Source organism: Panthera uncia, chromosome A2, assembly GCF_023721935.1.
Source record: "Panthera uncia isolate 11264 chromosome A2, Puncia_PCG_1.0, whole genome shotgun sequence".
Classification (NCBI taxonomy): domain Eukaryota; kingdom Metazoa; phylum Chordata; class Mammalia; order Carnivora; family Felidae; genus Panthera; species Panthera uncia.
The window spans coordinates 150,994,696-151,017,257 of record NC_064816.1 but is presented as its reverse complement, the minus strand read 5'-3'; the positions used below and the strand labels follow the sequence as shown (position 1 = coordinate 151,017,257).

The 22,562-nt window shown below is 48.1% G+C and overlaps 1 gene segment (V, D, J or C); it reads left to right on the top strand.

Moving 5' to 3' along the window:
* Positions 1-10,879: 10,879 nt before the first annotated feature.
* On the top strand, positions 10,880-13,926 carry LOC125930255 (T cell receptor beta variable 30-like). The segment is given in 2 exon segments: positions 10,880-11,091; positions 11,464-13,926. Coding segments are annotated over 2 exon segments (357 nt in total).
* The last annotated feature ends 8,636 nt before the right edge of the window (positions 13,927-22,562 follow it).

Sequence of the window (22,562 nt, the reverse complement as noted above, 5' to 3'; positions counted from 1 at the left end):
TTGGGGCACCTGGCTCTGGGAGGGACAGCAGCCGGGCGCCCAGCTTCTCCTTCTGCCTTTCCTCTGAACCGCCGTCCTTTGTGCCTCCTGCCCAGCTTTCCGTGACCCAGGGAAGCCACGCCTGGAGCCCAGGGCACCCTCTTCCACCGCGGCGTGACTCGATTGTCACCCTCCATCCCCTTGGTAGCACACAGGCTCATCCCTGTCGCTGTTGACTCTATGCGGCTGGTGTCTGCTCTGTTGTATATAGTTTTCTCTTTCTGTCAACCGTGTCTCGACATTGGCACCTTTGCCCCATCTCGCCGTCCTCTTTGGCCACCGCCTCTCCCGTCTTTCTGTCCCCTGGCGAGCTCTCAACAGCAGCCCGGCAGGAGCGGCCCCGGAGGGTGGCGGGCGCGTCTCCCACCCTGCCTCCGCTCATCATCATCTCAAGTCCACACTCCTCTCGAAATGGTGCTCTGCGGACCCCTTTCACATTCTAGAGATTCGGTGGCTATTCCTGTTCTTTTCTCCAGTGCCCCTCCCCGCCCGCACGTCCGTGTAGGAGCTCAGTCTCTCTAGTGCGGAACCCCTCAAGGTCTTAAATCTCACTCACACCTCTTGGGCCAAGCACGGATGCCTTTATTTTACAAGACAGTTCATCCTCAGCATCTTTTCTCTCGGCACTTCCCATCCACCTATCGTCTCTCCCTGCCTTGGATCATTCGCTCATGCCATCCCTGGTGCCTTTCCCCTAGGCACCTCCAGCTGGACCACCCCACGTCCTGTGAGTGTGAACTATTCTGGCACCTTTTTTTTAGATGCTTTCCTCAACAGGTTTTACTATGGACTGAAAAAAAGAAGATGGGGTTCGAGCCTAATGACCTCAATTCATTTAGTTCCCTGCTCAAAATAAGCGGAGTGAGACTCGGGCTCAGTCAATGGTACTCGGTAAGTGTTACATAAATCCCTCTGCCTCCAAAAACACAAACCCTGCAAATCAAAGTCTCTCTCGACATTTCCCTCCCCTGCTTTATCTTTCAGAAGCGACTATCATTACCAGTCTGGTGTGCATTTTTCCAGCCCTTTATCTCTCTATTTGCATCCCTTCCTAACATATAAGCCCCAGGGGAATGTATAGCAGGCAATCCATTACTACTGGTTGAATGAATGTGTCTGTGTGCATATGCACACACACGTACAGAGAAGAAGCTGCTTTGTGTATGTTTGTGAGTGTGTTTTGATATAATTCATATTGCTTTATATATATTATTCGGCAACTTGGTTTTTTTTTTTTTTTTTTTTTTTTTTTCACTTAACAGCCTATCTTGGGACTATTTCCATGGTACAACAAATTGCTTTATTTCATTCAACAATACTGCTGCATAGTATGGTATGTTATGGATAGTTATTTCCCATTCCTTTACGGATGGATATTTATGTGTTTCCTACGTCTTGCCACTTATAAGCAACGCCGTAACATAAATCCTAGCAAAACTTACTGCCTGCAAGTACGTGTGTTTTTACGGAACTGTTTCTTTGAAGTGAATCGTTCCGTCAGTGTTATGTGCATTTTTAGTAAACATTGCCAAATTACCCTCCACAAAGACTACTGCAGTTTACTTTCCAGCTGTGAAAACTGAGTGCATTTCCCCACATGCCCACCAGCGTCAGATATTACTGATTCTTTTCATTTTGCCACTTTGATGAGTGAAATGGTGTTTCTTTGTTTTTTTAAAGCTTCACATTTCACCGATCATTAGATTAGGCATCTATCTGTACGTCTATTGACCCTCCTCGTTGCACGTCTATCCGTTAGACATTTTGTGTTTTTTTTTCTCGTATTTCTTGGGCCTCTCCTGGGGCCCAAGAATTAATTGCCTTGTACTTGCCTTGTGTCTCAGTGACCTTCTCTCTTCAGCCTCTTCCATTTTCCTGTCTTCTCAGATTTCCTCCTCTTGGCTTTCGAACATACCCAGATTGCAATTTCCTTGGGATAAAAGACTTGCCTCAACGCTTCTGCCCCCCTTAACCTCTCCCTGTTCTCTCTGCCCGCCTGCTATCATTCGGGAATGTTCACATCCACCGCCCTGCCCTCACCACCTCTCATCAATGATACCAGTAGTTTGACTCCAGATTTTATTGACCTTTTTATGGCCTTTTAAATATTCTCACCCTCTCTTTCTAGCCACCATCTCCTCCTGGCTCCCAGGTGCCATCCCATTTTTCTTCTTACTTCTAGGACTACCTCCTTCCTTTCTCAAGCTTTTTTTTTTTTTTTTTTTTTTTTTTTCCTTTCCTTTGTCAAAAAGTCTGGATTTTCAGCAATTCCTGTTTTTGGAATTGTGTTTGTTCTTTTCTCTCACTTGTTACTTTGGCGATCTCACCTGTTCCAGACCTTTCAATTATTATCTCTATGTAAGTACTCCCCAGTCAGTCCTGATATCTCACTAAAACTCTGGTCTTTCACTTGGACTTTTCCCTGATGAATTGGGCCACTGTAACTTCAAGATCTGAGCACTAAATTACACTTACCACCCTCCCCAACGATCCTTGTAATTTTGCCAATTTTTGTGGGTAACAACAAGGAGAAAAACCTTATTTTCTAACCAGCAGAATTCTCCCTAGATGGAGACTTAACTTTGTCTACTAGAAGTTTGATGAATCACTTTCAGTGAAGGGGGACAGGGGAGTGGTTAATGCCAGAAACCATGAAGCGTGTGTAAAATGAAGTGATGATGGAACTGCTTTCCAAGGCAAAGCTGACCCACGGTCCCGCTTTTACAGGCTACTCTCTTCACAACCTGAACTGTCTGGGACAGTAATGAGGATGGCTGTGGACAGAAGAGGGAAAAGGTAGCTGGCATCCAGAATGGAGATCTGGCAAAAGAACAAGCACATTTAAGAGAATTTTATGAAGCTTTTCACTTGGTATGGAATTATAGATTTACACTATTTTTCCTTTTTTAAAAAAATGTATTTATTTTAAAAAAAATTAATGTTTTTATTTTATTTTTGAGAGAGAGAAAGAGAGAGAGAGAGAGAGAGAGAGAGAGAGACACCAAGCATGAGCAAGGGAGAGACAGAGAGAGAGGGAGACACAATCTGAAGCAGGCTCCAAGCTCTGAGCTGTCAGCACAGAGCCTGATGTGGGGCTCAAAAGCACAAACCGTGAGGTTATGACCTGAGCTGAAGTCAGACACTTAACCGACTGAGCCACCCAGGCCCCTATTTTGAGAGAGAGAGAGAGAGAGAGGGCAGCGGAGGAGCAGAGAGGGCAGAGAAAATCCCAAGCACACTCTGCAATGTCATTGCAGAGCCCGATGTGGGGCTTGAACTTACAAATGGTGAGATCATGACCTGAGCCAAAATCTAGAGTCAGATGCTTAACTGACTGAGCCACACAGGCATCCCTAGATTGATACTATTTTTCTATTACTAAAGGTGTTGCTCTATTGTTTTCCTTATTGCATTGTGTTCATCAAGAAAACTTCTGCTTCCTTCTCTTGTTCCTCTGTATGAAATGGTCTTTATTCTCTGGCTGCTTTTAAGATCTCTATAACAATGTTTTTTTTAAATTTTTAATGTTTATTTTTGAGAAAGAGCGAGAGAGAGAGAGTGACAGAACACAAGCAGGGGAGGGGCAGAGAGAGAGGGAGACACAGAATCTGAAGTAGGTTTCAGGCTCTGAGTTATCAGTGCAGAGCCTGACATGGGGATCAAACCCACGAACCGCTAGATCATGACCTGAGGTTAAGTAGGGCGCATAACCTACTGAGCCACCCAGGTGCCCTCTCTAACAATAGTTTTGAGCAATTTGGTTGTGGTATTCTTGGGGAGGGATATGCATGTGTGTGTGTGTGTGTGTGTGTGTGTGTGTGTGTGTGATGCTTGGGTTTTGTCAAGCTTCTTGGATCTGTGGGTTTAGAGTTTTATCAAATTTGGAAAATTTTCAGTCATGATTTCTTGTAATTTTTTTAACGTTTATTCATTTTTGAGAGAGAGAGAGAGCGTGAGCAGGGAAGGAGCACAGAGAGAGGGAGACACAGAATCCGAAGCAGGCTCCAGGCTCCGAGCTGTCAGCACAGAGCCCCATGCGGGGCTTGAATTCACGAACCTGAACCATGAGATCATGACCTAAGCTAAAGTTGGACGCTTAACCGACTGAGCCACCCAGTCTCCCCTTGTAATTTTTTTCCCTTCTTTCCATCACTCTTCTTTTGTAGGGGGGACTCTAATTACAAGTATATTAGGACATTTGAAGTTGTCCTATACCTCACTGAAGGTCTGTTTATTTTTCAAAAATTCTTTTTCTCTATTTCATTTTGGTTTGTGTTTAATGCTATGTTAGTTCATTAATAGTTTTTTTGTCTGCACTGTCTGATAGGCCATTCATCTATACCAGTGTATTTGTTTTTCATTTCAGATGTTGTAGTTTTCCTCTCGAAGAGTTTGATTTGGGGCTTTTAAAAAAAGATCTTCTATGTCTGTACTTAACATGCTACATCTTCCCTATAGGCTCTTGAACATATGGGATAACTTGTAATAGCCGTGCTAATATCTTTGTCTTTTAATTCTCATATCCGTGTCAGTTCTGGGTTAGTTCTTATTGATTCATTTTTCTCCTCATCGTGAATTATATTTTTCCTCTTCTTTGCATGCCCGGTAATTCTTTTTATGGCATACCACGTGTTGAATTCTACTTTTGTATTGGGATTTTTATATTCCTATAAATATTCTTGGGCTCTATTTTAGAACACAGTTAACTCACTTGGAAACAACTTGGAAACACTTGATTCTTTTGTGTCTGGCTTTAAATATTTGTCAGGTGGGACCAGACCAGCATTTAGGCTAAGGATAATTATTCTCCACCCCTGAGGCAAAACACTTCTGAGTTCTCTACACAATGCTCCGTGGATTTTAAGGTTTTCTGATCTGGCTGGTGAGAATATGCACTATTTCTGGCCCCATGTGAAATCCAGTCACTGTTCTCTTTAATCCTTTTGGATGGTGGTGTTTCCCGTCTCAGATAGTTTCTTTGCATCTGTGCTCTGATCAGCACTCTGCTAAATACTAACAATGTGAAGATCTCTCAAATTCTCTTTCTGGGTGGCTCTCCCTTCACAGCTCAAAGGGGTTGCTGGTCTCCGCCTGGGTTTCCCCCCTGTTTGCCACAGCCCGGAAATTCTCTCAAAGGAGCAGCTCTGGCAATTATAAAATTCACCTGACTTTTCCTGTTCTTTCTTGCCTGATGTCTAATGTCTTAACCACTATTGTTTTTTTTTTAATTTTTGAACATTTATTTATTTATTTTGAGAGACAGAGAGAATGAGTGGGGTAAGGGCAGAGAGAGGGAGAGAGAATTCCGAGTAGGTTCTGCACTGTCAGCACAGAGCCCGACATGGGACTTGAACTGATAAACCTTGAGATCATGACCTGAGCTGAAATCAAGAATCCGACACTTAACCAACTGAGTCACCTAGGTTCCCTAACCACTATTGTTTGTTTGTTTGTTTGTTTATTTATGTATTTGAGAGAGCGTGCAAGTGGGGGAGGAGCAGAGAGAGAGGGGGACAGAGGATCCAAAGCGGGCTCTGCGCTGACATCAGAGAGCCTGATGTGTGGCTTGAACTCACAAACCATGAGATCATGACCTGAGCAGAAGTCGAATGATTCACTGACAGCCACCCGGGGACCCCCTAGCCACTATTGGTTTTTATATTTTGTCCCTTACTTCATTTTGGTTGGCAGTAGAAAATAATTTATTTTTTAAAATATTTAAAAAATAAAAATGTCATTTTTACATTTATCCCATATTTAGTATTGACATTTCATCAGTCATATTTTGTAGCTGGCTTGCAGTTCATGAGACCCAAATGTTAAATATTCGCAAATATCATGTGCTAGTCGTTAAACTGTAGACGGCGTGACTTTGGCCCTGGAGGAAATATTTATGTTCACGATATTAGTCAGTGCTGTACATGTAAGCTTTTTCCCTCCTTTTTCATCCTAGCCCCCAGCCTTCCCTGACAGCTGCCTTACCGACTCCATCTGGACTTTTCTATTTTTTTCATTCTGCCTGAAAGATATCCTTTAACATTTCTTGTAGTGTGTATCTCCCAGTTCTGAATTATTTTCGTTTTTGCAAGGCTTTTACAAGATCTTTTCACCGGCTCCAGGGTCATTGTGGGTGTGATCAGTTGAGTTAGGATGAGGTCCTAGTGGAGCAGCGTGGGCTCCTGATCCGAGAGGACTGGTGTTCTGAAAAGAAGACCGCCATGTAAGGGGGGATGTGCAGGGACAGCACCATGTGATGACAGGGGCAGAGTTGGAATTTCGGAGGTAGCTACCAACCAAAGGAGCGCCAAACATTGTCAGTAAGCCAACAGAGGTAGGAACGGGCAAGAGAGAATTTCCCTCCACATTTCAGAGGGAGCATGGCCCTGCCGTCATCTTGATTTTAGACTTCTAAACTCCAGAATTGTGAGACAATAAATTTCTGGTGTTCTAAGCCACACAGTGTGCAGGACTTGGTTACAGTGGCCCAAGGAAACTAATACAGGGGACTAATTGGATACCAGTTTCTTCATCATAGAGGGAAGCAGAACTCTCCAAACTCCTTTACCATTTGCCGTCTGAATGACTTTTCCACCTCTTACCTTCCTTGGTGGATATAAGTTATCAGAAGGCAAGTATCACATCTTATTTATTTTTGTGTTTTCCATAGCACCTCTTTAATGTTGAAGTTAACATGCATGTAAGTTGGCAATGAAATTTGGGACCCCAAGTATGGGTAGGCAAAATAATGTTATTTTCTAAAGTTAATATCATTTTATTTTATTTTTATTAAAAAAATTGTTTTAACATTTATTATTTTTGCGGGGGAGAGAGAGACAGAGAGACTCTGTGAGTGAGGAGAGGCAGAGAGAGGGAGACACAGAAATGAAAGCAGGTTCCAGGCACTGACTGCCAGCACAGAGCCTGACATGGGGCTCGAACCCACGAACCATGAGATCATGACCTGAGTCGAAGTCAGATGCTTAACCAACTGAGCCACCCAGATATCCCAATACAATTTTATTTTTAAGTCCCCATTCCATCGGGATATGCCTGGTTTATTTGGGGGTTTGTCAGGTAGGCCATGCTTTTCTCCTCATCCTTCTTCCTGGTGGTATCTAAGTTATGGAGAACTTACAAAGTGTCAAGGAATTGGAGTGCCTGGGTGGCTCGGTCGGTTAAGCGTTCCACTTCCACTCGGGTCCTGATCTCAACAGTTCGTGAATTTGAGCCTCGCGTCAGACTCTGTGCTGACAGCTCACAGCCTGGAGCCCGCTTCGGATTCTGTGTGTCCCTCTCTCTCTGCCCCTCCCCTGCTCGTGCTCTGTCTCTCTCTGTCTCTCAAAAATGAATAAACGTTAAAAAAATGAATCGAGAGATGTGTTCTTTAAAAAGTAAAACAAAAACAAAGTGTCAAGGCATTGTCAGGCAGGGTACTCGGTCTTTGGTCATTGTTCATCTTTTCTGCAGAATTCTCCTTCATACTGGGTGTTCACCATCTGTCTCCACCTATGTCTGCTCCTCTTTGGTGTGTCTGTTCCTCAACCTCTGCTGATCCATGCAGGATGCTCTATGTCTTTCCTATTTCAACCAGGAGGTCTCTCCAGTCTTGGTGGCTTCTCCCAGTTCATCTGTTCTGACACGAGTGAGAGCATGGCTATACCGGATCTATCCTGAGTTCCTGGGGGTCCTTAGAGACTGTTTTGGGTCTCTCTGTCAAGAAGCATTGTGGAGACATGTCTTTGTTTTCCATTGCTGCCGTAATAAATTGCCACAAACTTAGTGGCCAAAAACAACGCACATTTATTATCTTACAGTTCCATAATTCAGAAGTTTGACGCAGGTTTTGCTGAGCTAACACCAAGGTGTCAGCTGGGCTGAGTTCCTTTCTGAAGGTTCTAGAAGAGAATCCATTTCTTGGCCTTTTGCCGCTTCTAGAGGCCATCTGCGTTCCTTGGCTCGTGGCCCCCGTCGGCCTTCAAGGCCAGAAACATAGCATCTCTCCGACCCTGTTTCCATCAGCAAACCTCTTTCTCTTCTGTTTTCCCCTTCCACGTTTACGATTCTCGTGCTTACATTGGGCACACCTGGATAATCCAAGATAATGTCCCTATTTTACACAAAGCTGATTAGGAACCTTAATTCTACCTTCAACCCTAATTCTCCTTTGCTATGTAACCCAACATATTCACAGGTTCTGGGAATGAGGACGTTGACAACTTGGCAGGGGCATTACTCTGCTTACCACAAACCATTTCTACTTCCCAGTCTGTGACACATGGGGACCGGGGACCTTGTAGTCCTCACCCTGGAAATCAGAATCACTGTCGTCTGCAAGAAACTTTGAGCTTCTGATTCTGCACCTGTCTCTCATTTCTTTTCCTGATCAGGATGTAGAGGCCAGGGCACAGAGAGAGAGAGATCAGAGAAGTTCAGGAACATCTCCTTTGTTGACTCGCCTCCCTTTCCATTAGCCCAAGTAATTTTTAACTCCTTTATAGAGGAACAAATAGATCCTGTAAGAATCTTTCAAATCCATCATTTAGGGAGAGATTTCAGTTTTAAAATGAAAAAGAGAAGAGTTCTATTTATTGTCATTCTCCTCACGCATAAAGCTATATCCTGTCAGTAGTGATTCATTAAGAATCTAGCATGGAGAAAGAAACCCAATATGGTAGCAAGAGGATTTGAGGGGAGGCTTGCCAGAGAGGCGGGCGCCCACCTAAGAAAGTGCCCAGAAGGGCAAGGAGACAGTATAGTTCAAGCCAGCCTTCAGTTCAGCTTGTCTGGTTGACACCTCCTCGTCTGGGCCGGAGACATGGCTGGTTCCTCCCGCTCGGAGATGGGCGGAAACAGAGCAGAGGACTTGTATTCTCATGCACATTTCAATATATGAATGAATTGGATGAACAAGGAATATTGCAGATGGGGATGGAGAGTGAGGGATATTTTTCTAAGGCATGAACCATATGGAAGGAGCTCCAAGCTACTGAGTTGTGACAGTGATCAGGGAGTCACGAGCCAGCTGGCTGCCCTGATCTGGAGGACACGTCTCTTCGCCCTCCAGTCTGTGGTGCCGTCTCTAGGGAGGAAGGCGGCATTGCTCTCGTGCGTGGTGCTGACACTGAGCCAATGCGGGCGATGAGTTACGTCGGCTCTCACGGGCCGTGCGGGGCCCACACAGCCTTAGCTGGTGTGAAAGCCTGCCAGCCAAATGAAACGATGATGCAGCCTCATCAAGAGGGAGAACAGTTCCCTTCTCCCTGTATCTGCGGCCCCTCTCTGTCTCCCTCCCTTCACTCACGCAGTACAAATTCTGCGAGCAGACAGGAAGGAGGACAGAAAGGGAAAGAAAAGGAGAAAAGAGGCTGTGGGTATGCCTGTGGGCACGTGTCCATCTTGGGCTTACTCCCTGCAGTCCTGACTTGCATACATGTTATACTGAGTCCTATCAACAGACATAAAAATGGAGATTGAACAACTAATTGGCTACAGCAATTTTTCATGTGTTCTAAATGTTCACAGGATGCATGCTATGCTTACCACTTGCTTTACCATTATTTAAATAAATACTATAAAAGGATTCATTCAACTGAAAAGGATTTAAAAAAAAAAAAACCCAGAATACGGTCCCACAAATACAGTGTGGCAGCTGAAACTCTGTTAGAAGCCAGAACCCCAGCGTGAACTTTGAATTGTGTTACTTGACCCTGATGAAATGGGACGCATCACAAATGCCCAATGTGCTGCAGGCTCACTCTCCCTGTTGGGTCACTTCTACTGCCTCCTTTCCTAGGTGCTCACCTTAAACCACTCCATCACATGCAACCCAAAGTGAATAAATGTTTTGAAAATGAATTGTTCAGAGGACAGAGCATGGCAAAGGAAGAGGGCAGAGGAGGTTCTGAGGCACGCGTCGGCCATCTTCCCGCCATCTTGGGGTCTTACGACTCATTTCAGCAGAATGAGGTTCTACCAGCTGCCTAGCAGATTCTCAGCCTTAGCTACTATGAACTGATGGTCTGGCAATGCTTCTTGCTTCTCTGTCATTCCCTCAGCCCCCCACCCCCATCCCACCCCACTGTAAATCTTCTCGTCTACTGCAGGCACAGGCTTTCCCTGGACTTCAAAAAACAGCCAACCCTTGTAAGAGTTGTCTATACCCGGCAACATGCATCTTTCAACCAGTTTGTAAGTGTTATACTCCTTTTACTTTTGTAGATGACAGAATTGAAGATCAGGACTTTCTAAGAGTTCCTAAACCAGAAAGAGGTAGGGCTGTGATTTGAACCCCAATCTGTTTGATCCTAAGTCCCCATGACGTTTTCACTACTCGTGTTGCATTTTGGAGCATAAATTAGATCTAGTGAGGTCCTTAGAGGCACACGGAACCTAGGTTCTAACTTTGATGGGTTCAGTAGTTGACTCTGCCTGTCCAGGTCTCAGATTCTGTCTGCCAGGGACGAGGAGGTTGCAGATCCCTCGGTTGGCTGTCAGAACAGCTTCCTTCCCTCAGAACTGAGCCTTTTTTTGCTTTGAATACCCTGAAGACCTAAATCTCTTGAGCTGTGATCCGCTTTGGTGTCCTTTCCAGCCACCCAGGTGACATGTCCTAAAGCCGGTTTCCAGCTTCAGAGACTGAGATCTCTTTTCATCGTCCTGCCAGGGTCACGCTTTCTCTGATGGTTTCGAAGCTTCTCGATGGTCTCCAGGGGGAGCCAGAGAGTCATCTGTTGTTTACAGGGAAATAATGAGTCATTAAATATATTTACATACTAGGACTTGCAGGATTTCAATAAAGATAACCAGTGCAGGGTAAAGCTGGTTCCCAGGGAGGATGGGGTGATTCATCACACACTTAAGAAAAGACCAGCCTCATTTCCGCCCCAGCTTGAGGGGAAATGAGCGCTCTGTTCTGTGGCAACAGGTCTGCGAGAGGGAGGGGCCCCACAGCCACAGCTCTGGCCCAGATGAGCCCACCCGTACCAGATGAGCGGAGGCTGGCTTGAACTATGTCCTGCTGTCTCCTTGCCCTTCTCCTGGGCACTTTCTTAGGTGGGTACCGCTCTCTCTGGCAAGCCTCCCCTCAAGCCCTCACGCCAACCCCATGCATCCAGAGCCTCAGCTGTCGGATTGACCTCTTTGGTACATTCCTTCCATTTTCTGGAATAAATATGGGACTTGAATCCCAGGGGCTGGCATGCTGAATTTTAGTTTTCTCTATCCTCTGGGAAGGAGTTTGCTCTCGTGGTCTCCCCTTGTCCAGTGTCCCTGTGCGCCCTTGGCCAGAGGGAGGGTGCAGTCTACTCTTTTTGATGGATCCCACGTGCCCGAGCCATGGGAGGGCCTGAGCCTCCCCTACGTCAGGCAGGAAGGCAAGCTTGGCTGGGATCCTCCACTCTAAGTGGCCTTTCATATTTCCCTCAGGTGTCAGCGCTCAGACCATCCACCAATGGCCACCTGTCAAGGTGCAGCTTGTGGGCAGCCCGCTCTCCCTGGAGTGCATCGTGAAGGGGGAATCAAACCCTTATCTATATTGGTACCGGCAGGCCGAGGGAGGGCCCCCCCAGCTGCTCTTCCACTCCCTAAATATTGGCCAGGTAGACCCTGAGGCACCACGGAACTTCACAGCCTCCAGGCCCCAGGACGGCCAGTTCATCTTGAGTTCTCAGAAGCTCCTCCTCAGTGACTCTGGCTTCTACCTCTGCGCCTGGAGTCTCACACTGAGCCGGGTGAGGTAGACATTTGTGCAAAAACCCCACCCTCTCCGGGAGCCCTCCCCCTGGGGTTGGGCGGAGGATATTTGGGTTTCTGATTGTCAGCCAATATGAGAACAACAGAATCCAGCCAGATTCTCCTTCACTAAGTTCTCAGGGAGAAGAGAAACGTATTCGCGTGTGGGCCCTGCGAATTGCACACACACGGTCAAGTCCCCAGTGTACGGATGCCTAAGCCTAGGCTGTTACCCTCCAGCCCTCAAAGTGAGCTGGACCCTGCCTCACACCCTGTTCTCTCAAAGTCCCGTCTGTCCACACTGGGGAGTGAGAGAGTCGGGAAACACCTGCAGCGGGATGTGGTGTGGTGGCAGACAGGTGGACAATTATGAAGATGCCGACTCAGGTGACTTACTTGGTTAATTTCAGTCACCTGGAGAGTCTCCTTTTGTTGATCTTTCTGTGGCAAGTAGACATCTTGGGGGAGCTTGGGTGAGGCTTTGCGGCGGGGAGGGGCCAAGGCTTTCAGCCGACTGTTCTCATGTCGGCTGGAAGTGCGCATTTGTTAGGAGCAGAAACCACACTGAGGGATTTTGACTATTGATTTGGATTTTGGGCTTTTTAATTCGTCTTCCACTGTGTCTCATCCCTTCCCTTGTAGCGAAAGAGGGAGCAGAGAAGCAGATGGTGACCAAAGAGATACAAGAGACAGGAAAATGACGAGGGCACGCGTGTATGATGCTAAAACCCTAAAAAGAGAAATTATTTGGATGAGCATGAAGGAGAGGAAAAGGCTTCTGGGGGTGGCTGGGAAGAGATGCCACGGTTTCCCTGGCAACCAAACTTCCTTCCTCATCCCTGAGTCCCTCATTCGTCCCTCGTCCTCCTTATTCTTAACAAGGTTTTCTTTTCTAATGTCCCTTGTGCTCCACGAGGGGGCACAAGAATCTTAAAATACTCTGTCCCTGGGATCACTTCATCTGGGACAATTCAGACATTTGTTTTTATTTTCAGCATCATTCGATCTGCAGAGGGAAATCTGAGACAGAGACGGGTAGGGTTGGAGACGGTATTTAATAATGCCCCGGGGCTCCTATCGCCCCTTCAGTATCTACTTACGTATTAAGCAGCTATTATGTGCTGGGCACTCTGAGCCATCACAGGGATCAAAAAAGAAAAAAATGTAGTGCCCTCAAGACGGTGCTGGGCCTAGTCACAGCATGGTTTTAATCAAGGCTCTTGGTTTGCTTTTTTCCCCATGTGTGAGAATATTAATTGACGAAAGCAATCAGTAATGCCATGACCACAAAAGGAAAGATGCTTGTACGGCACAAGTTTGGTTCACATTGAAGAGTAAACGATGTTTCAAGCCAATGTTTATTTGTTAACTGATTATGGAACGTTGGTGGAATTGGATCTCTCCCCGAAACAGTGCTGTCTGATAACTTGGAGTTAATAGACTTTAGAACAGGCTTAGTTTCACACAAAAACTGAGCAGATAACAGAGAAAGTTCTCACATTTGTTCCTCTGATCCCCCTGTTTCCTGTTATTAACATCTGACATTGGTGTGGTATATTTGTTACGTTTTAAAAAAATTTTATTTATTTTTGAGAGAGCGCGAGAGAGAAACAGAGTGAGAGTGGGGCAGGGGCAGAGAGAGGGAGACACAGAATCCGAAGCAGGCTCCAGGCTCTGAGCTGTCGGCATAGAGCCCGATGCAGGGCTTGAACCCATCAACCGTGAAATCACGACCTGAGCCGAAGTCGGACACTCAACTGACTGAGCCACCCAGGCGCCCCTGTTACTTTTTATGTCTTACCTGTCTATGGTTTTTGACAAATATACTGTGTCCTGTATTCCCCATGGCAGTGTCCTGTAAACAGTCTTACTGTCCCAGATCTCCTGAACTTCACCTGTTGACTTCTCCCCTCTTTTCCTGATCTTTTCACTGTCTGTATATTTTTAAGGCATTTAGTTTTTGAGGCTAAATTTACTAGTTGTCTTAACCTTGGGCGAATTATATCATTTCTCTTTCCTCAACTGTCAAACTGATTGGATTAAGTATATTAAATGAGGTGATGTCATGTTATAAAGCCCTATTATAGGGTCTGATTTTCAACGGATATTATTTTCCTCTTTTAGCTTACAAGATATTTTGATTCCAACTCACCCAAAAGAAAGACTTATTTTTTTAAAAAAAAACATTAAATTTTAAGCTATGTATTAAATATTTTAAAACGCTGAGCACACTCAGATGGCAAGCCCGCGAAATTTTCATCCTGTGTGGTACCCATTCCGATAGGGGTGCTTTCTGGTGGGGTTTTATGCAGCTTCAGAATCCTTCCTAACTGAAAGGGTTCCAGGTAATCACCACTCGTCAGGTGGAGTTGGTAGGAGGGTTAAGACAGATTTTTCATTCCTATAAGATATTCAGAAGTTCTGGAAAACCTCATGAGGGAGATAGAATTTTAGCGAGTGTTAGGTTTTTAGGAGTCTAGTATTTAGATAAACAGAATGTCATTCTCAGCCAGAGTCTGTTTCAGTAGAAATGTGGAGGTCCCAGTGGATATCGTGAGTTCCAGGAAAGCCGTGAGTGAACAGCTCTGATCATTGCACCGAGCGACAGGGAGACGAGAGGACATTAGCAGGTCAGGGGAGGCTAGTCGAGGAGAGACTCGAAAACCATCCAAATTCATCAAGACAAATTCCTATCCTCCACGTTCCTGCCCTAGTCATGACTATGAGTCCTCATCCTTAACGGTTTCCCCATGTCTAAGGGCTCGGAGATCTACAGTCGCCTTAATTTCAGGGGACAGAAGAAAGCAGCCCAGACACCATCTCCCGCCAGGAAGTCACCAGTCTCACTTACGCCTGGGGCAGAGGAAGCTGCCTCCTCTCTAGGAGAGGTGCCAGGACCCCGTTCTTGGCGGACTCTGGAGGTGTGTCAGGAAAACCATTCCCACGCTTGTCATTCCTAGGCCACCGACATGTGGAAGACCCCAAGCTACACGCTGGTGGCCAGCAAAACTCCACGCACTCCTGGGACCGATAGGAAGAAAGCCGGGGCCTCTCTCTAGCCAAGGAAGATGGGGAAGGCCCAGGTTTGGGGAGCTGGTGACACTGAAATTGGGCTGCTTCGTCTTTTTGTCCAGGATTATATGCTTTGGGTTGAGCATGTCCCAGCCCTGTGAGCTGCTGCAAAGCCGGCTTGGCCTGTTGTAGAGCCTGTCATTTCCTAGTCCCTCCTTCAGGGTATTGTCTCTCTCTGGTTTTCTGTTGTCTCTGCACTCAGGTCTCCCTCCTCCTCTTCCCCAGATGGGGTAGAAAATATCTGTCACGCAGACCTCGCAGATCTTAGCAGTAGGGGACGATGCTTCGAGAAACCCAGGGAGTCAGGCACACAGACACCTGCCCAGATACCCAGGGACCATCCATTTTCAGTCTGTTGATTATCTAGGGCTCTTTTTCCTGTGACTCATTAGCCCCTCTCATTAGATGACTGGAAGGAAGTTGGGGGGGCACAAGCGGGGGTGGGGGCCCATTTAGGGGACAGGTGGGAGGAGGGAGTTGCCTGAGGGATGTGGGGCCAGAAGGGACCCCAGTTGGGTCAGAGCAGTTTTGCAAGCTGTTTTCATTCCTCACTATCTCCAAGGTGCCCCCTGCGGCCTCTGCTGGGGCGGGGGGTGAGGGGGGGTCTGCCTCCAGCAGGTGTAGATGCCGGGTTGGGGGCGGGGAGGTCTGCATGGGACACTCAGGTGCCTAGATTCCCCCTCCAGAGGGGTTTTCCTCTCCTCTCTGTAGTTGTATTTTCCACCACCAGGGTGCTCATCTGAGGCCCAGGTAGAAAGAGTGGCAGGGAAGGGGTGGGGGCGGGATGGGGATGTGGTGAGTGTGGTTCTCGTGGTCCTCAGAGGGCGGGTGGTGGGGGGAAGGACTTTCACAGGCCCCCAGATGCAGGACCTGGTAAATGTCAAACCACATCCTGTTGTGAGTCCCTGAGATGCTCCAGGGGCAGGTGGGTGTCTGTTGTTACTTGGGCTGATGTTGCTCAGAGATAAACAGCTCAGCAGCCCGCACTGGGCTCAGACACCCCCAAACCTGCCCCAGTTGTCTCCTCAAAGACCCCAACCTGCATCTCTTTACTTCCTGCCTTTGATTCCAGGCCACTGTCCTTTCAACACTAGTTTCTTCTCCTCCTCCGGGGCCTGGCCTCTTTCCTGGAGGAGGGCCAGGGAACAGGTGTCAGGCTCCAGGTGCCGGTTGTTAGCACGGGGTTCCCGGGTCAGCCCATCCCCCTCACACCAGAGGCAGCCTCTGAGGCTCGGTGGCTCAGTGAGTGATTCGGGTCTAGGGAGAACTTAGATCCCCTGAGTTATCTCCCTCATGGTGATTCGGGGCCTGCAGACCTCGGATCACCGAATCAGAAGAGCGGAGTTTGAAGATTATTTAGACATCACTCTACCCCATCTCGTTACTTCACAGACGAGGAGATGGAGGCACAGGAAGCGACATGAGCTGTCCAGGGCCACGCGGCTGCGGACGGAGGGGGACCAGAAGCGAATGCTCTGTGTCAGAGCAGCTCCTGGATCTCAGACGAAGCTCAGAGGAACGTGGGCTCCATACTGAGCTGTGATCTCGCTATGAACGTCATGAGCCACTTGTGTAAGGACGAGAAAGGCGCAACGGTCAGACCTGAGTGGCAGTTGGAGGGAGGGGTGAATACGATGACCACAGCTTTAGACTCCTCAGAAACTAGATGGGTTGGAGAGATGAGCTGACGAACTGCGATAAAATGAAACAAGTCTTCCTGTTTCCCCTCCTCCGCCCGCCCCCCTGCCCCAGAAAGAGAAGAGCAAAGGTCTGCACACAGGAAAGCAGCATATGGCTCATTTGCAAGACCTGTGAGAAAGACCCAGGGTCTGAGTCAAAAGTGAGCTCTGCGAGTGGGTACAGGATGTTGAACATTGCCCTAACGGACCCAGTGTGGACGGCATCGAAACTGAGGAGGCAGAGCTCTCTCTCTCCCCTATGTAGGTCAGAGCCCACCTGGTGCTGCCTTCCGGGCCGAGCACCACGCTTTTAGAAAAGTGGGAGGGTAAAAACAAACATAAATGTTTTCAGAAGAGGGTGGCTGGGCTGGGGAGAGTCGGAAGTGCTCCAAACTGGGCCACCTGAGGAAAACATCCTGTGCGATGCATAGCGTGTGCGTTAATAAGATGAAGCCACCTTATGAAGTCAGGGTTGTGATTCAGCCCATTTTATTGGAAGGGAAGCCGAGTCTCCAACGTGATCGTATAGCTGATAAGAGCAGAGCTGAGGCTGGAACCTCGGTGTCTTTGGCTTAAAAGTCTATATTCTTTGTTGTCATCCTGTTCTCCTCTCTCTGCTGTATGCTTTCCCTCCGCTGCACGCTCAAGCTTTTAAGGGTTCTGCTCATTCTCTCACAGACGTGTGGACTCAGCTGGGGTGGGCTTGCTAGCTGTCACAGGAAGTGTTCTCATGGGAGCACCATGATGGCCAACGAGGGGCGCTACAACGGGATGGATGGATACGCAAACAGGATAGAATTCTTCATGAGAGCCATCCGGTGATGAAATGGCCTGCTCAGATGGGGGGTTCTCTGTTCCCAGGACAGGTCAAGCATAACTGGGGGGGTGCAAGACTGCAGTGCATGCTTTCTTACCACCCAGAGTGTATATGATTCCCCGCCCCAGTCAAGAAGAAGTCTTACCGTGGGAGTGAGGGTTCCAGAGGACCGAGCTGGAATCGCTGGAGTGGCCCAGGACTTGGGCAGGAGTGGTCATGCCCAGGACCACCCTCAAGCCACTATCTTAAAAACCACTTCTTTATGTCAATGAGTTTGACTGGGAAGCAATAGGGCCCTGGGGTTCAGTCTCCTGTGAAGACCACACTTCATACTCACGGAGGACAGCTGAGATAAGTTAGAGCTGGCTGATGACACTATCCTGGGGAGATAGTCACAGCCGTGGGCTCATTTTCAGGTCCTTCTTGTTGACATACAGATCCACTCACTGATCTCTGGGACCCCATGTTTCCCAAGGAGGGAACCCTATTAGGAGTGAAGTACAAAAAAGTAAAGATAGTGGGTGGAAATGGAGGAGAGTCCCAATGTAATTGGGACTGTGGGCATGTGGTGAGCAGAGACTATGTCCTCTGTTGGAAGGACATGATTCAGGACATGGTTCGGTGCTGTCACAGTAAACCCGAAAGAGAAACAGACAGGTATATTATGTTAAGGAACCCGGGGACCTCAGCTCCATAAACACAGCTCGAGAGAAGAAAGTCTCCAAGATGGGAGGGGAGGATATCCAACTGTGGACTGAGGCAGGAAACATTTTGTTTGGTTAACATCTCAGATTATGGGTTATTAAGGCCAAGCAGTCACCCTTCTGGTAACTATGGGAGTCTGCCACAAGCAATGGGAATGAACCATAATTAAAATTGTCCAGGCTTTATGGCCTTCCAGGCTCTGTGTCTTATACGGGCATAGAGTAATTTCCATGGACGGGGCAAAAGTGAACCGGGTGATGAAAGTTTGAGAAGAGGTCAGTGGGTGAGCAGAAGAGCAATCCATCCATATGTCAGGCGTCATGCTGAGAATTGATATGGGTGTTGTAGCCATTTGTGATCTCCACCAGCATCTGCTAGCACCCCTAAATGAAAATATGTGTAGGCATGAGCGTGTTTTTGTGGTACACGTATAGTTTCAAGAGAGGGCTCAAGTACCAGTCCTCCGTTCTCACATCCATGATCTCATGAATGCTCCTCCTACATAGGACATTTAGGGCTATGTGTCACACTGACTGTTAGGGGCTGAGATCAGTCAGGCTGCCCTTCCCTGGGTCCCTATGGAAGAAGAATAATAAGGAAATGTCTTATGGCAGGAAATGGATATATTAGTATCTATCAGGATCTTCCCCCCACCTTGTTCTACAATCCTATTCTCTTTCTTCTCCCCCCTCCCTCCTCCCTAGTTATTTACTTAAGAGAGAAAAAACATCTTTGTCTCTTGGGTGGTCCCAGCACCTTCTTCCCCCATCCCCGTTGCCCAGCCTGTGTAGCTTGGCCATGAGCCATGCAGTAGGAAGGTGTGTGGGTCTTTGACGGATACTTGTGCTGATAGAAAAATTCTTCTGGGCAAGTGACAGTGGCTTGAGCAGCCCTTCTCCATAGGAATCTCATCCCCCACCAGGATGTTCTTCTGATTACATGACCAGTTGGATGCTCCCTTTTCCCTCTTAATTTCTAAGTAAATCTCTAAAGGTCACAGGGTTGAGGTTCTTCTCCTGGGGAGCTGCCCATGACGAGTCCGGCTGTGTCCCAGCGATGGTGAGAACTTGGGGGCCCTGGACATCCTCCTAGAGATGTTTTGCTTCTAAGTTTCTTCATTCAGTAAGCATGTTTTGCCCCTGTACTGGTCTCACTTGTGGAGTTTGTCCCTAGATTACCTTCTGCCCACAGGTTTCTTCAATGGGATGAAGTTTAAGTGAACCTTGGGTTGGAACAGGCAGACAGGCCTGGGCCAATGATGAGTTGCTTCAGTGCTGTCCCATTACAGGGATAACTCTGAACCCAGAAACTCTTTGGGGGCCCCTTTATTTTTATTTTTTAAAAAATTAAAAAAAATTATTTATTTTTGCGAAAGAGAGAACACAAGCTGGGGAGGGACAGAGAGAGAGGGAGACACAATCTGAAGCAGGCTCCAGGCTCCGAGCTGTCAGCACAGAGCCCAACGCAGGGCTCAAACTCACAGACCACGAGATCATGACCTGAGCCGAAGTCGGATGCCTAACCGACTGAGCCACCAGGCACCCCACTTGGGAGCCCCTTTAATTGGAAAGGCCACATATCCTACTTTGCTGGGACAATCCTTATTCACCTCCTTTGTCCCAGAATCCCGTCTCTCGCTCTCAGTAGTGTCCCCGTTCATGCAATAAATGTTAGGATTGCCTTACATCTAACCTGTCTTTGCTCAGTTTCACCTGGGGAAGGATGGATGGGATGCCCAGTATTGGTTCCGAAAGACCTACTTAGAAACCAGAGAGAGGGACAGAGGCAGAAGAAGTTAACTTCCTAGTGCTGGGAGTTGAATACTGGGGAGCTGGGGGGTGTTGTCTGAGGGAGACAAGAAAGCAGCTGTAAAGATTTGGGGAAGGAGGCTCTCCTTGGGTCAAGCGGGCTGTGGGGTGGGGACTAGATGACATTTGTAACTTTCTCCATCTCTATTACGTCTCCTGGAGCGGGCAGGTAGAGGCTCATTCATCCTCCAGAGGACATTCCTTGGGTCCTCACCTCCGCCCACATCCTCCCAGCTGCCAGTGCCCCTGCTCAGCAGGCCCCCTATGAGGATCACCAAGCCTGCAGGCCCCATTTCCTGTGGGGGGGATCTCCTCTTCCCACCTCCCCTCCATCTCTGTCCTGCTCTTGCTCAGTCCCCCTCACTTCTCTGCGCCCACAAATGCCTGTCCTCGATGCCCTGTCCCCGGCCACCCCCTCTGGCCCACACAACACCCTCCTCTCTCCGAGGCACATTCTTGTCCCTTCTGTGCCTACTGTCCCTGGCCCACCTTCGTGAGGAAGAGCCATGCCTGTCTAAGCATGGGAGGTGCTGCTCTTCTAGGTACTGGTCTAGGACCTAAACCCCCCCATTTTGGGGCTTCTTAGTCATTATAAAAACAAATGAACAACAACTAAAAAACTGCTGCTGTTTGAGAAATCTAGAAATAATTACAACTGATGGGAAATTGCAGGCGTGTGAGGCATTCCCAGGGTCACCCCCGCCCTGGGCCATGTCCTTTTCCGGCCTGTGTGAGCTGGGTCTAGAGAACCCTTAACCACCCCCCTCCCCGGTTCCTAGACACTCAGTGCAGTGGGATGAATAGCGTCCCCCCAGAATTCATGCCCATCCAGAATCCCAGAATGTGACCCAATTTGTAAACAAGGTCTTTGCAGATGTAAACTTTTCATCTCGGGATGAAATCCTTCTGAATTCAGGGTGTGTCCTAAATCCAACGACTTGTGTTGTAATAGGAAAAAATAAGGGGGAAATCCAGGCCCAAGAACATGGGAAGAAGGTGATATGCAGACAGGCCTAAAGTTGGAAGGATGCTGTCACAGCCAAGGGCCACCAAGAATGCCAGAGGTGGGAAGAAGCAGAGAAGATTCTCCCCCCTGGAGCTTCTAAAAAGGGATGCGGCACTGCCCACGCGTTGGTTTTGGCCTTCTGGCCTTCAGAACAGTGAGAGAATAAATTTCTACTGTTAAAACCATCAGGTTTGTGGTTCTTTGTTACTGCAATGCTAAGAAACAAATACACCCAGGGATCAAGGTCCCTTTACTCTGTTACTGTGGGTCTTGGGCTGGAGGTTGGGGGCAGCTACTCCAACGTCACCCGGGGACAGTCACACCCCTCTGGCCACTACTTGGAAAGAGCTTCCTGAATTTCCATCTTCAAAAGAATGTGCCGCAGTTTCCCGGCTTACCAGCCATTTGATCTGCGAACGGTGGCTTCCTTACCAGTGGAGTAGGGAGAATGACACCTGTTTCTAGGGTCACCGTGGGGATGAACTGGGGCACCCTTGTGCCTCGTCCAGCCCCAAGTCTGGAACCAAGCAGGCTACCAAAAAGGGATGCCACCTTCCTCAATCTTTCTCAGCTTTCAGACTTCCTTCTCACCCCTTTCTGCCTAAGCCAGCTTATCTCCGGTCTCTCTCACCAGTCTGTGCCTTCTTTCCCCTGGTGCATCCCTCCCTTCCCCTGGTGCAATGTTCTACCGCAGTGACTGTGATTTGCTTGTGAACCCAGAGTTTACCCCAGGAAGATAACTGTCTCTGCCCAGGCGGATGTGCTTGACGGGCAGCATTTGGGGTGGCCCGCTCTCCATCCCACTGAGCGAAGGGTCACTCAGGTGTCACACCTCAGCCCCTACCGGACCCCACCTCCCCCCTCCCCCAGGGCCTGCCTCCACATGCCCCACTTCTGTGAGATCTCTGGACTTCACTTATCAGGGGTTTCAACTCTGTGCCTTCTTCGGGATTCTTCTAGATAGGCAGACTGGAGCTAGGTCTGAAGGAGGCATTAAGAACAGACGTGGATAAAACCTAAATGCATAATAAATGAAACTTGAGTCTCGAATTGAGAAATGACCAAGCATTCCAACACACAGGTTGCCCTGCCCTGTGCCCCATGCCAAGGTGGGGTTAGGGCTCTCTTGTGCCCAGCTCCTTACCCTGCAGACCAACCCCACACACCGGGAGCCTGGAATGGCTGGTGTGAATCAGGGAGCCCATCCTCCCTCAGGATGAACAGGAGGAAGCAGCATCACTTAGGAAGAAGGGTCAGTGGTTTCATGTGCCAGAGGGGTGGTGCCTTTGCTAGGTCTTTGGAGGGCAGAACTTCACAGACACTTCTGAGACACAGACAGGCCTGGCATGACGCTTTTTATTGTTTTAGTCTCTTTCAGTGTCAGGGCTGAGGAGCTCAATCCACAGGGAAGTGGGGCGAAGGGACAGATAACCCGGCAGGAAGGAGATAAGAGGCGGAGAGAGAATCACGCTTTTAGAAACACAGGCTGGAAGCATGTAAAGGAGAATCCGGGGTGAGGATTATGAACTCAGGATACGCTTTTGGAGCTGGACTCAGGAATCCTTTCTCTTGACCTGAGGAAGAGAGGGCATTGTCAGGGTCCCAGGGGCCACAAACAGTAAGAGAACCTGACTCTGCACCCGACTTGGGGTACAGCCGCTGGCTCTCCCCATCCTCTGGTGCCGCATCCTGTAACGTTCTCCCCA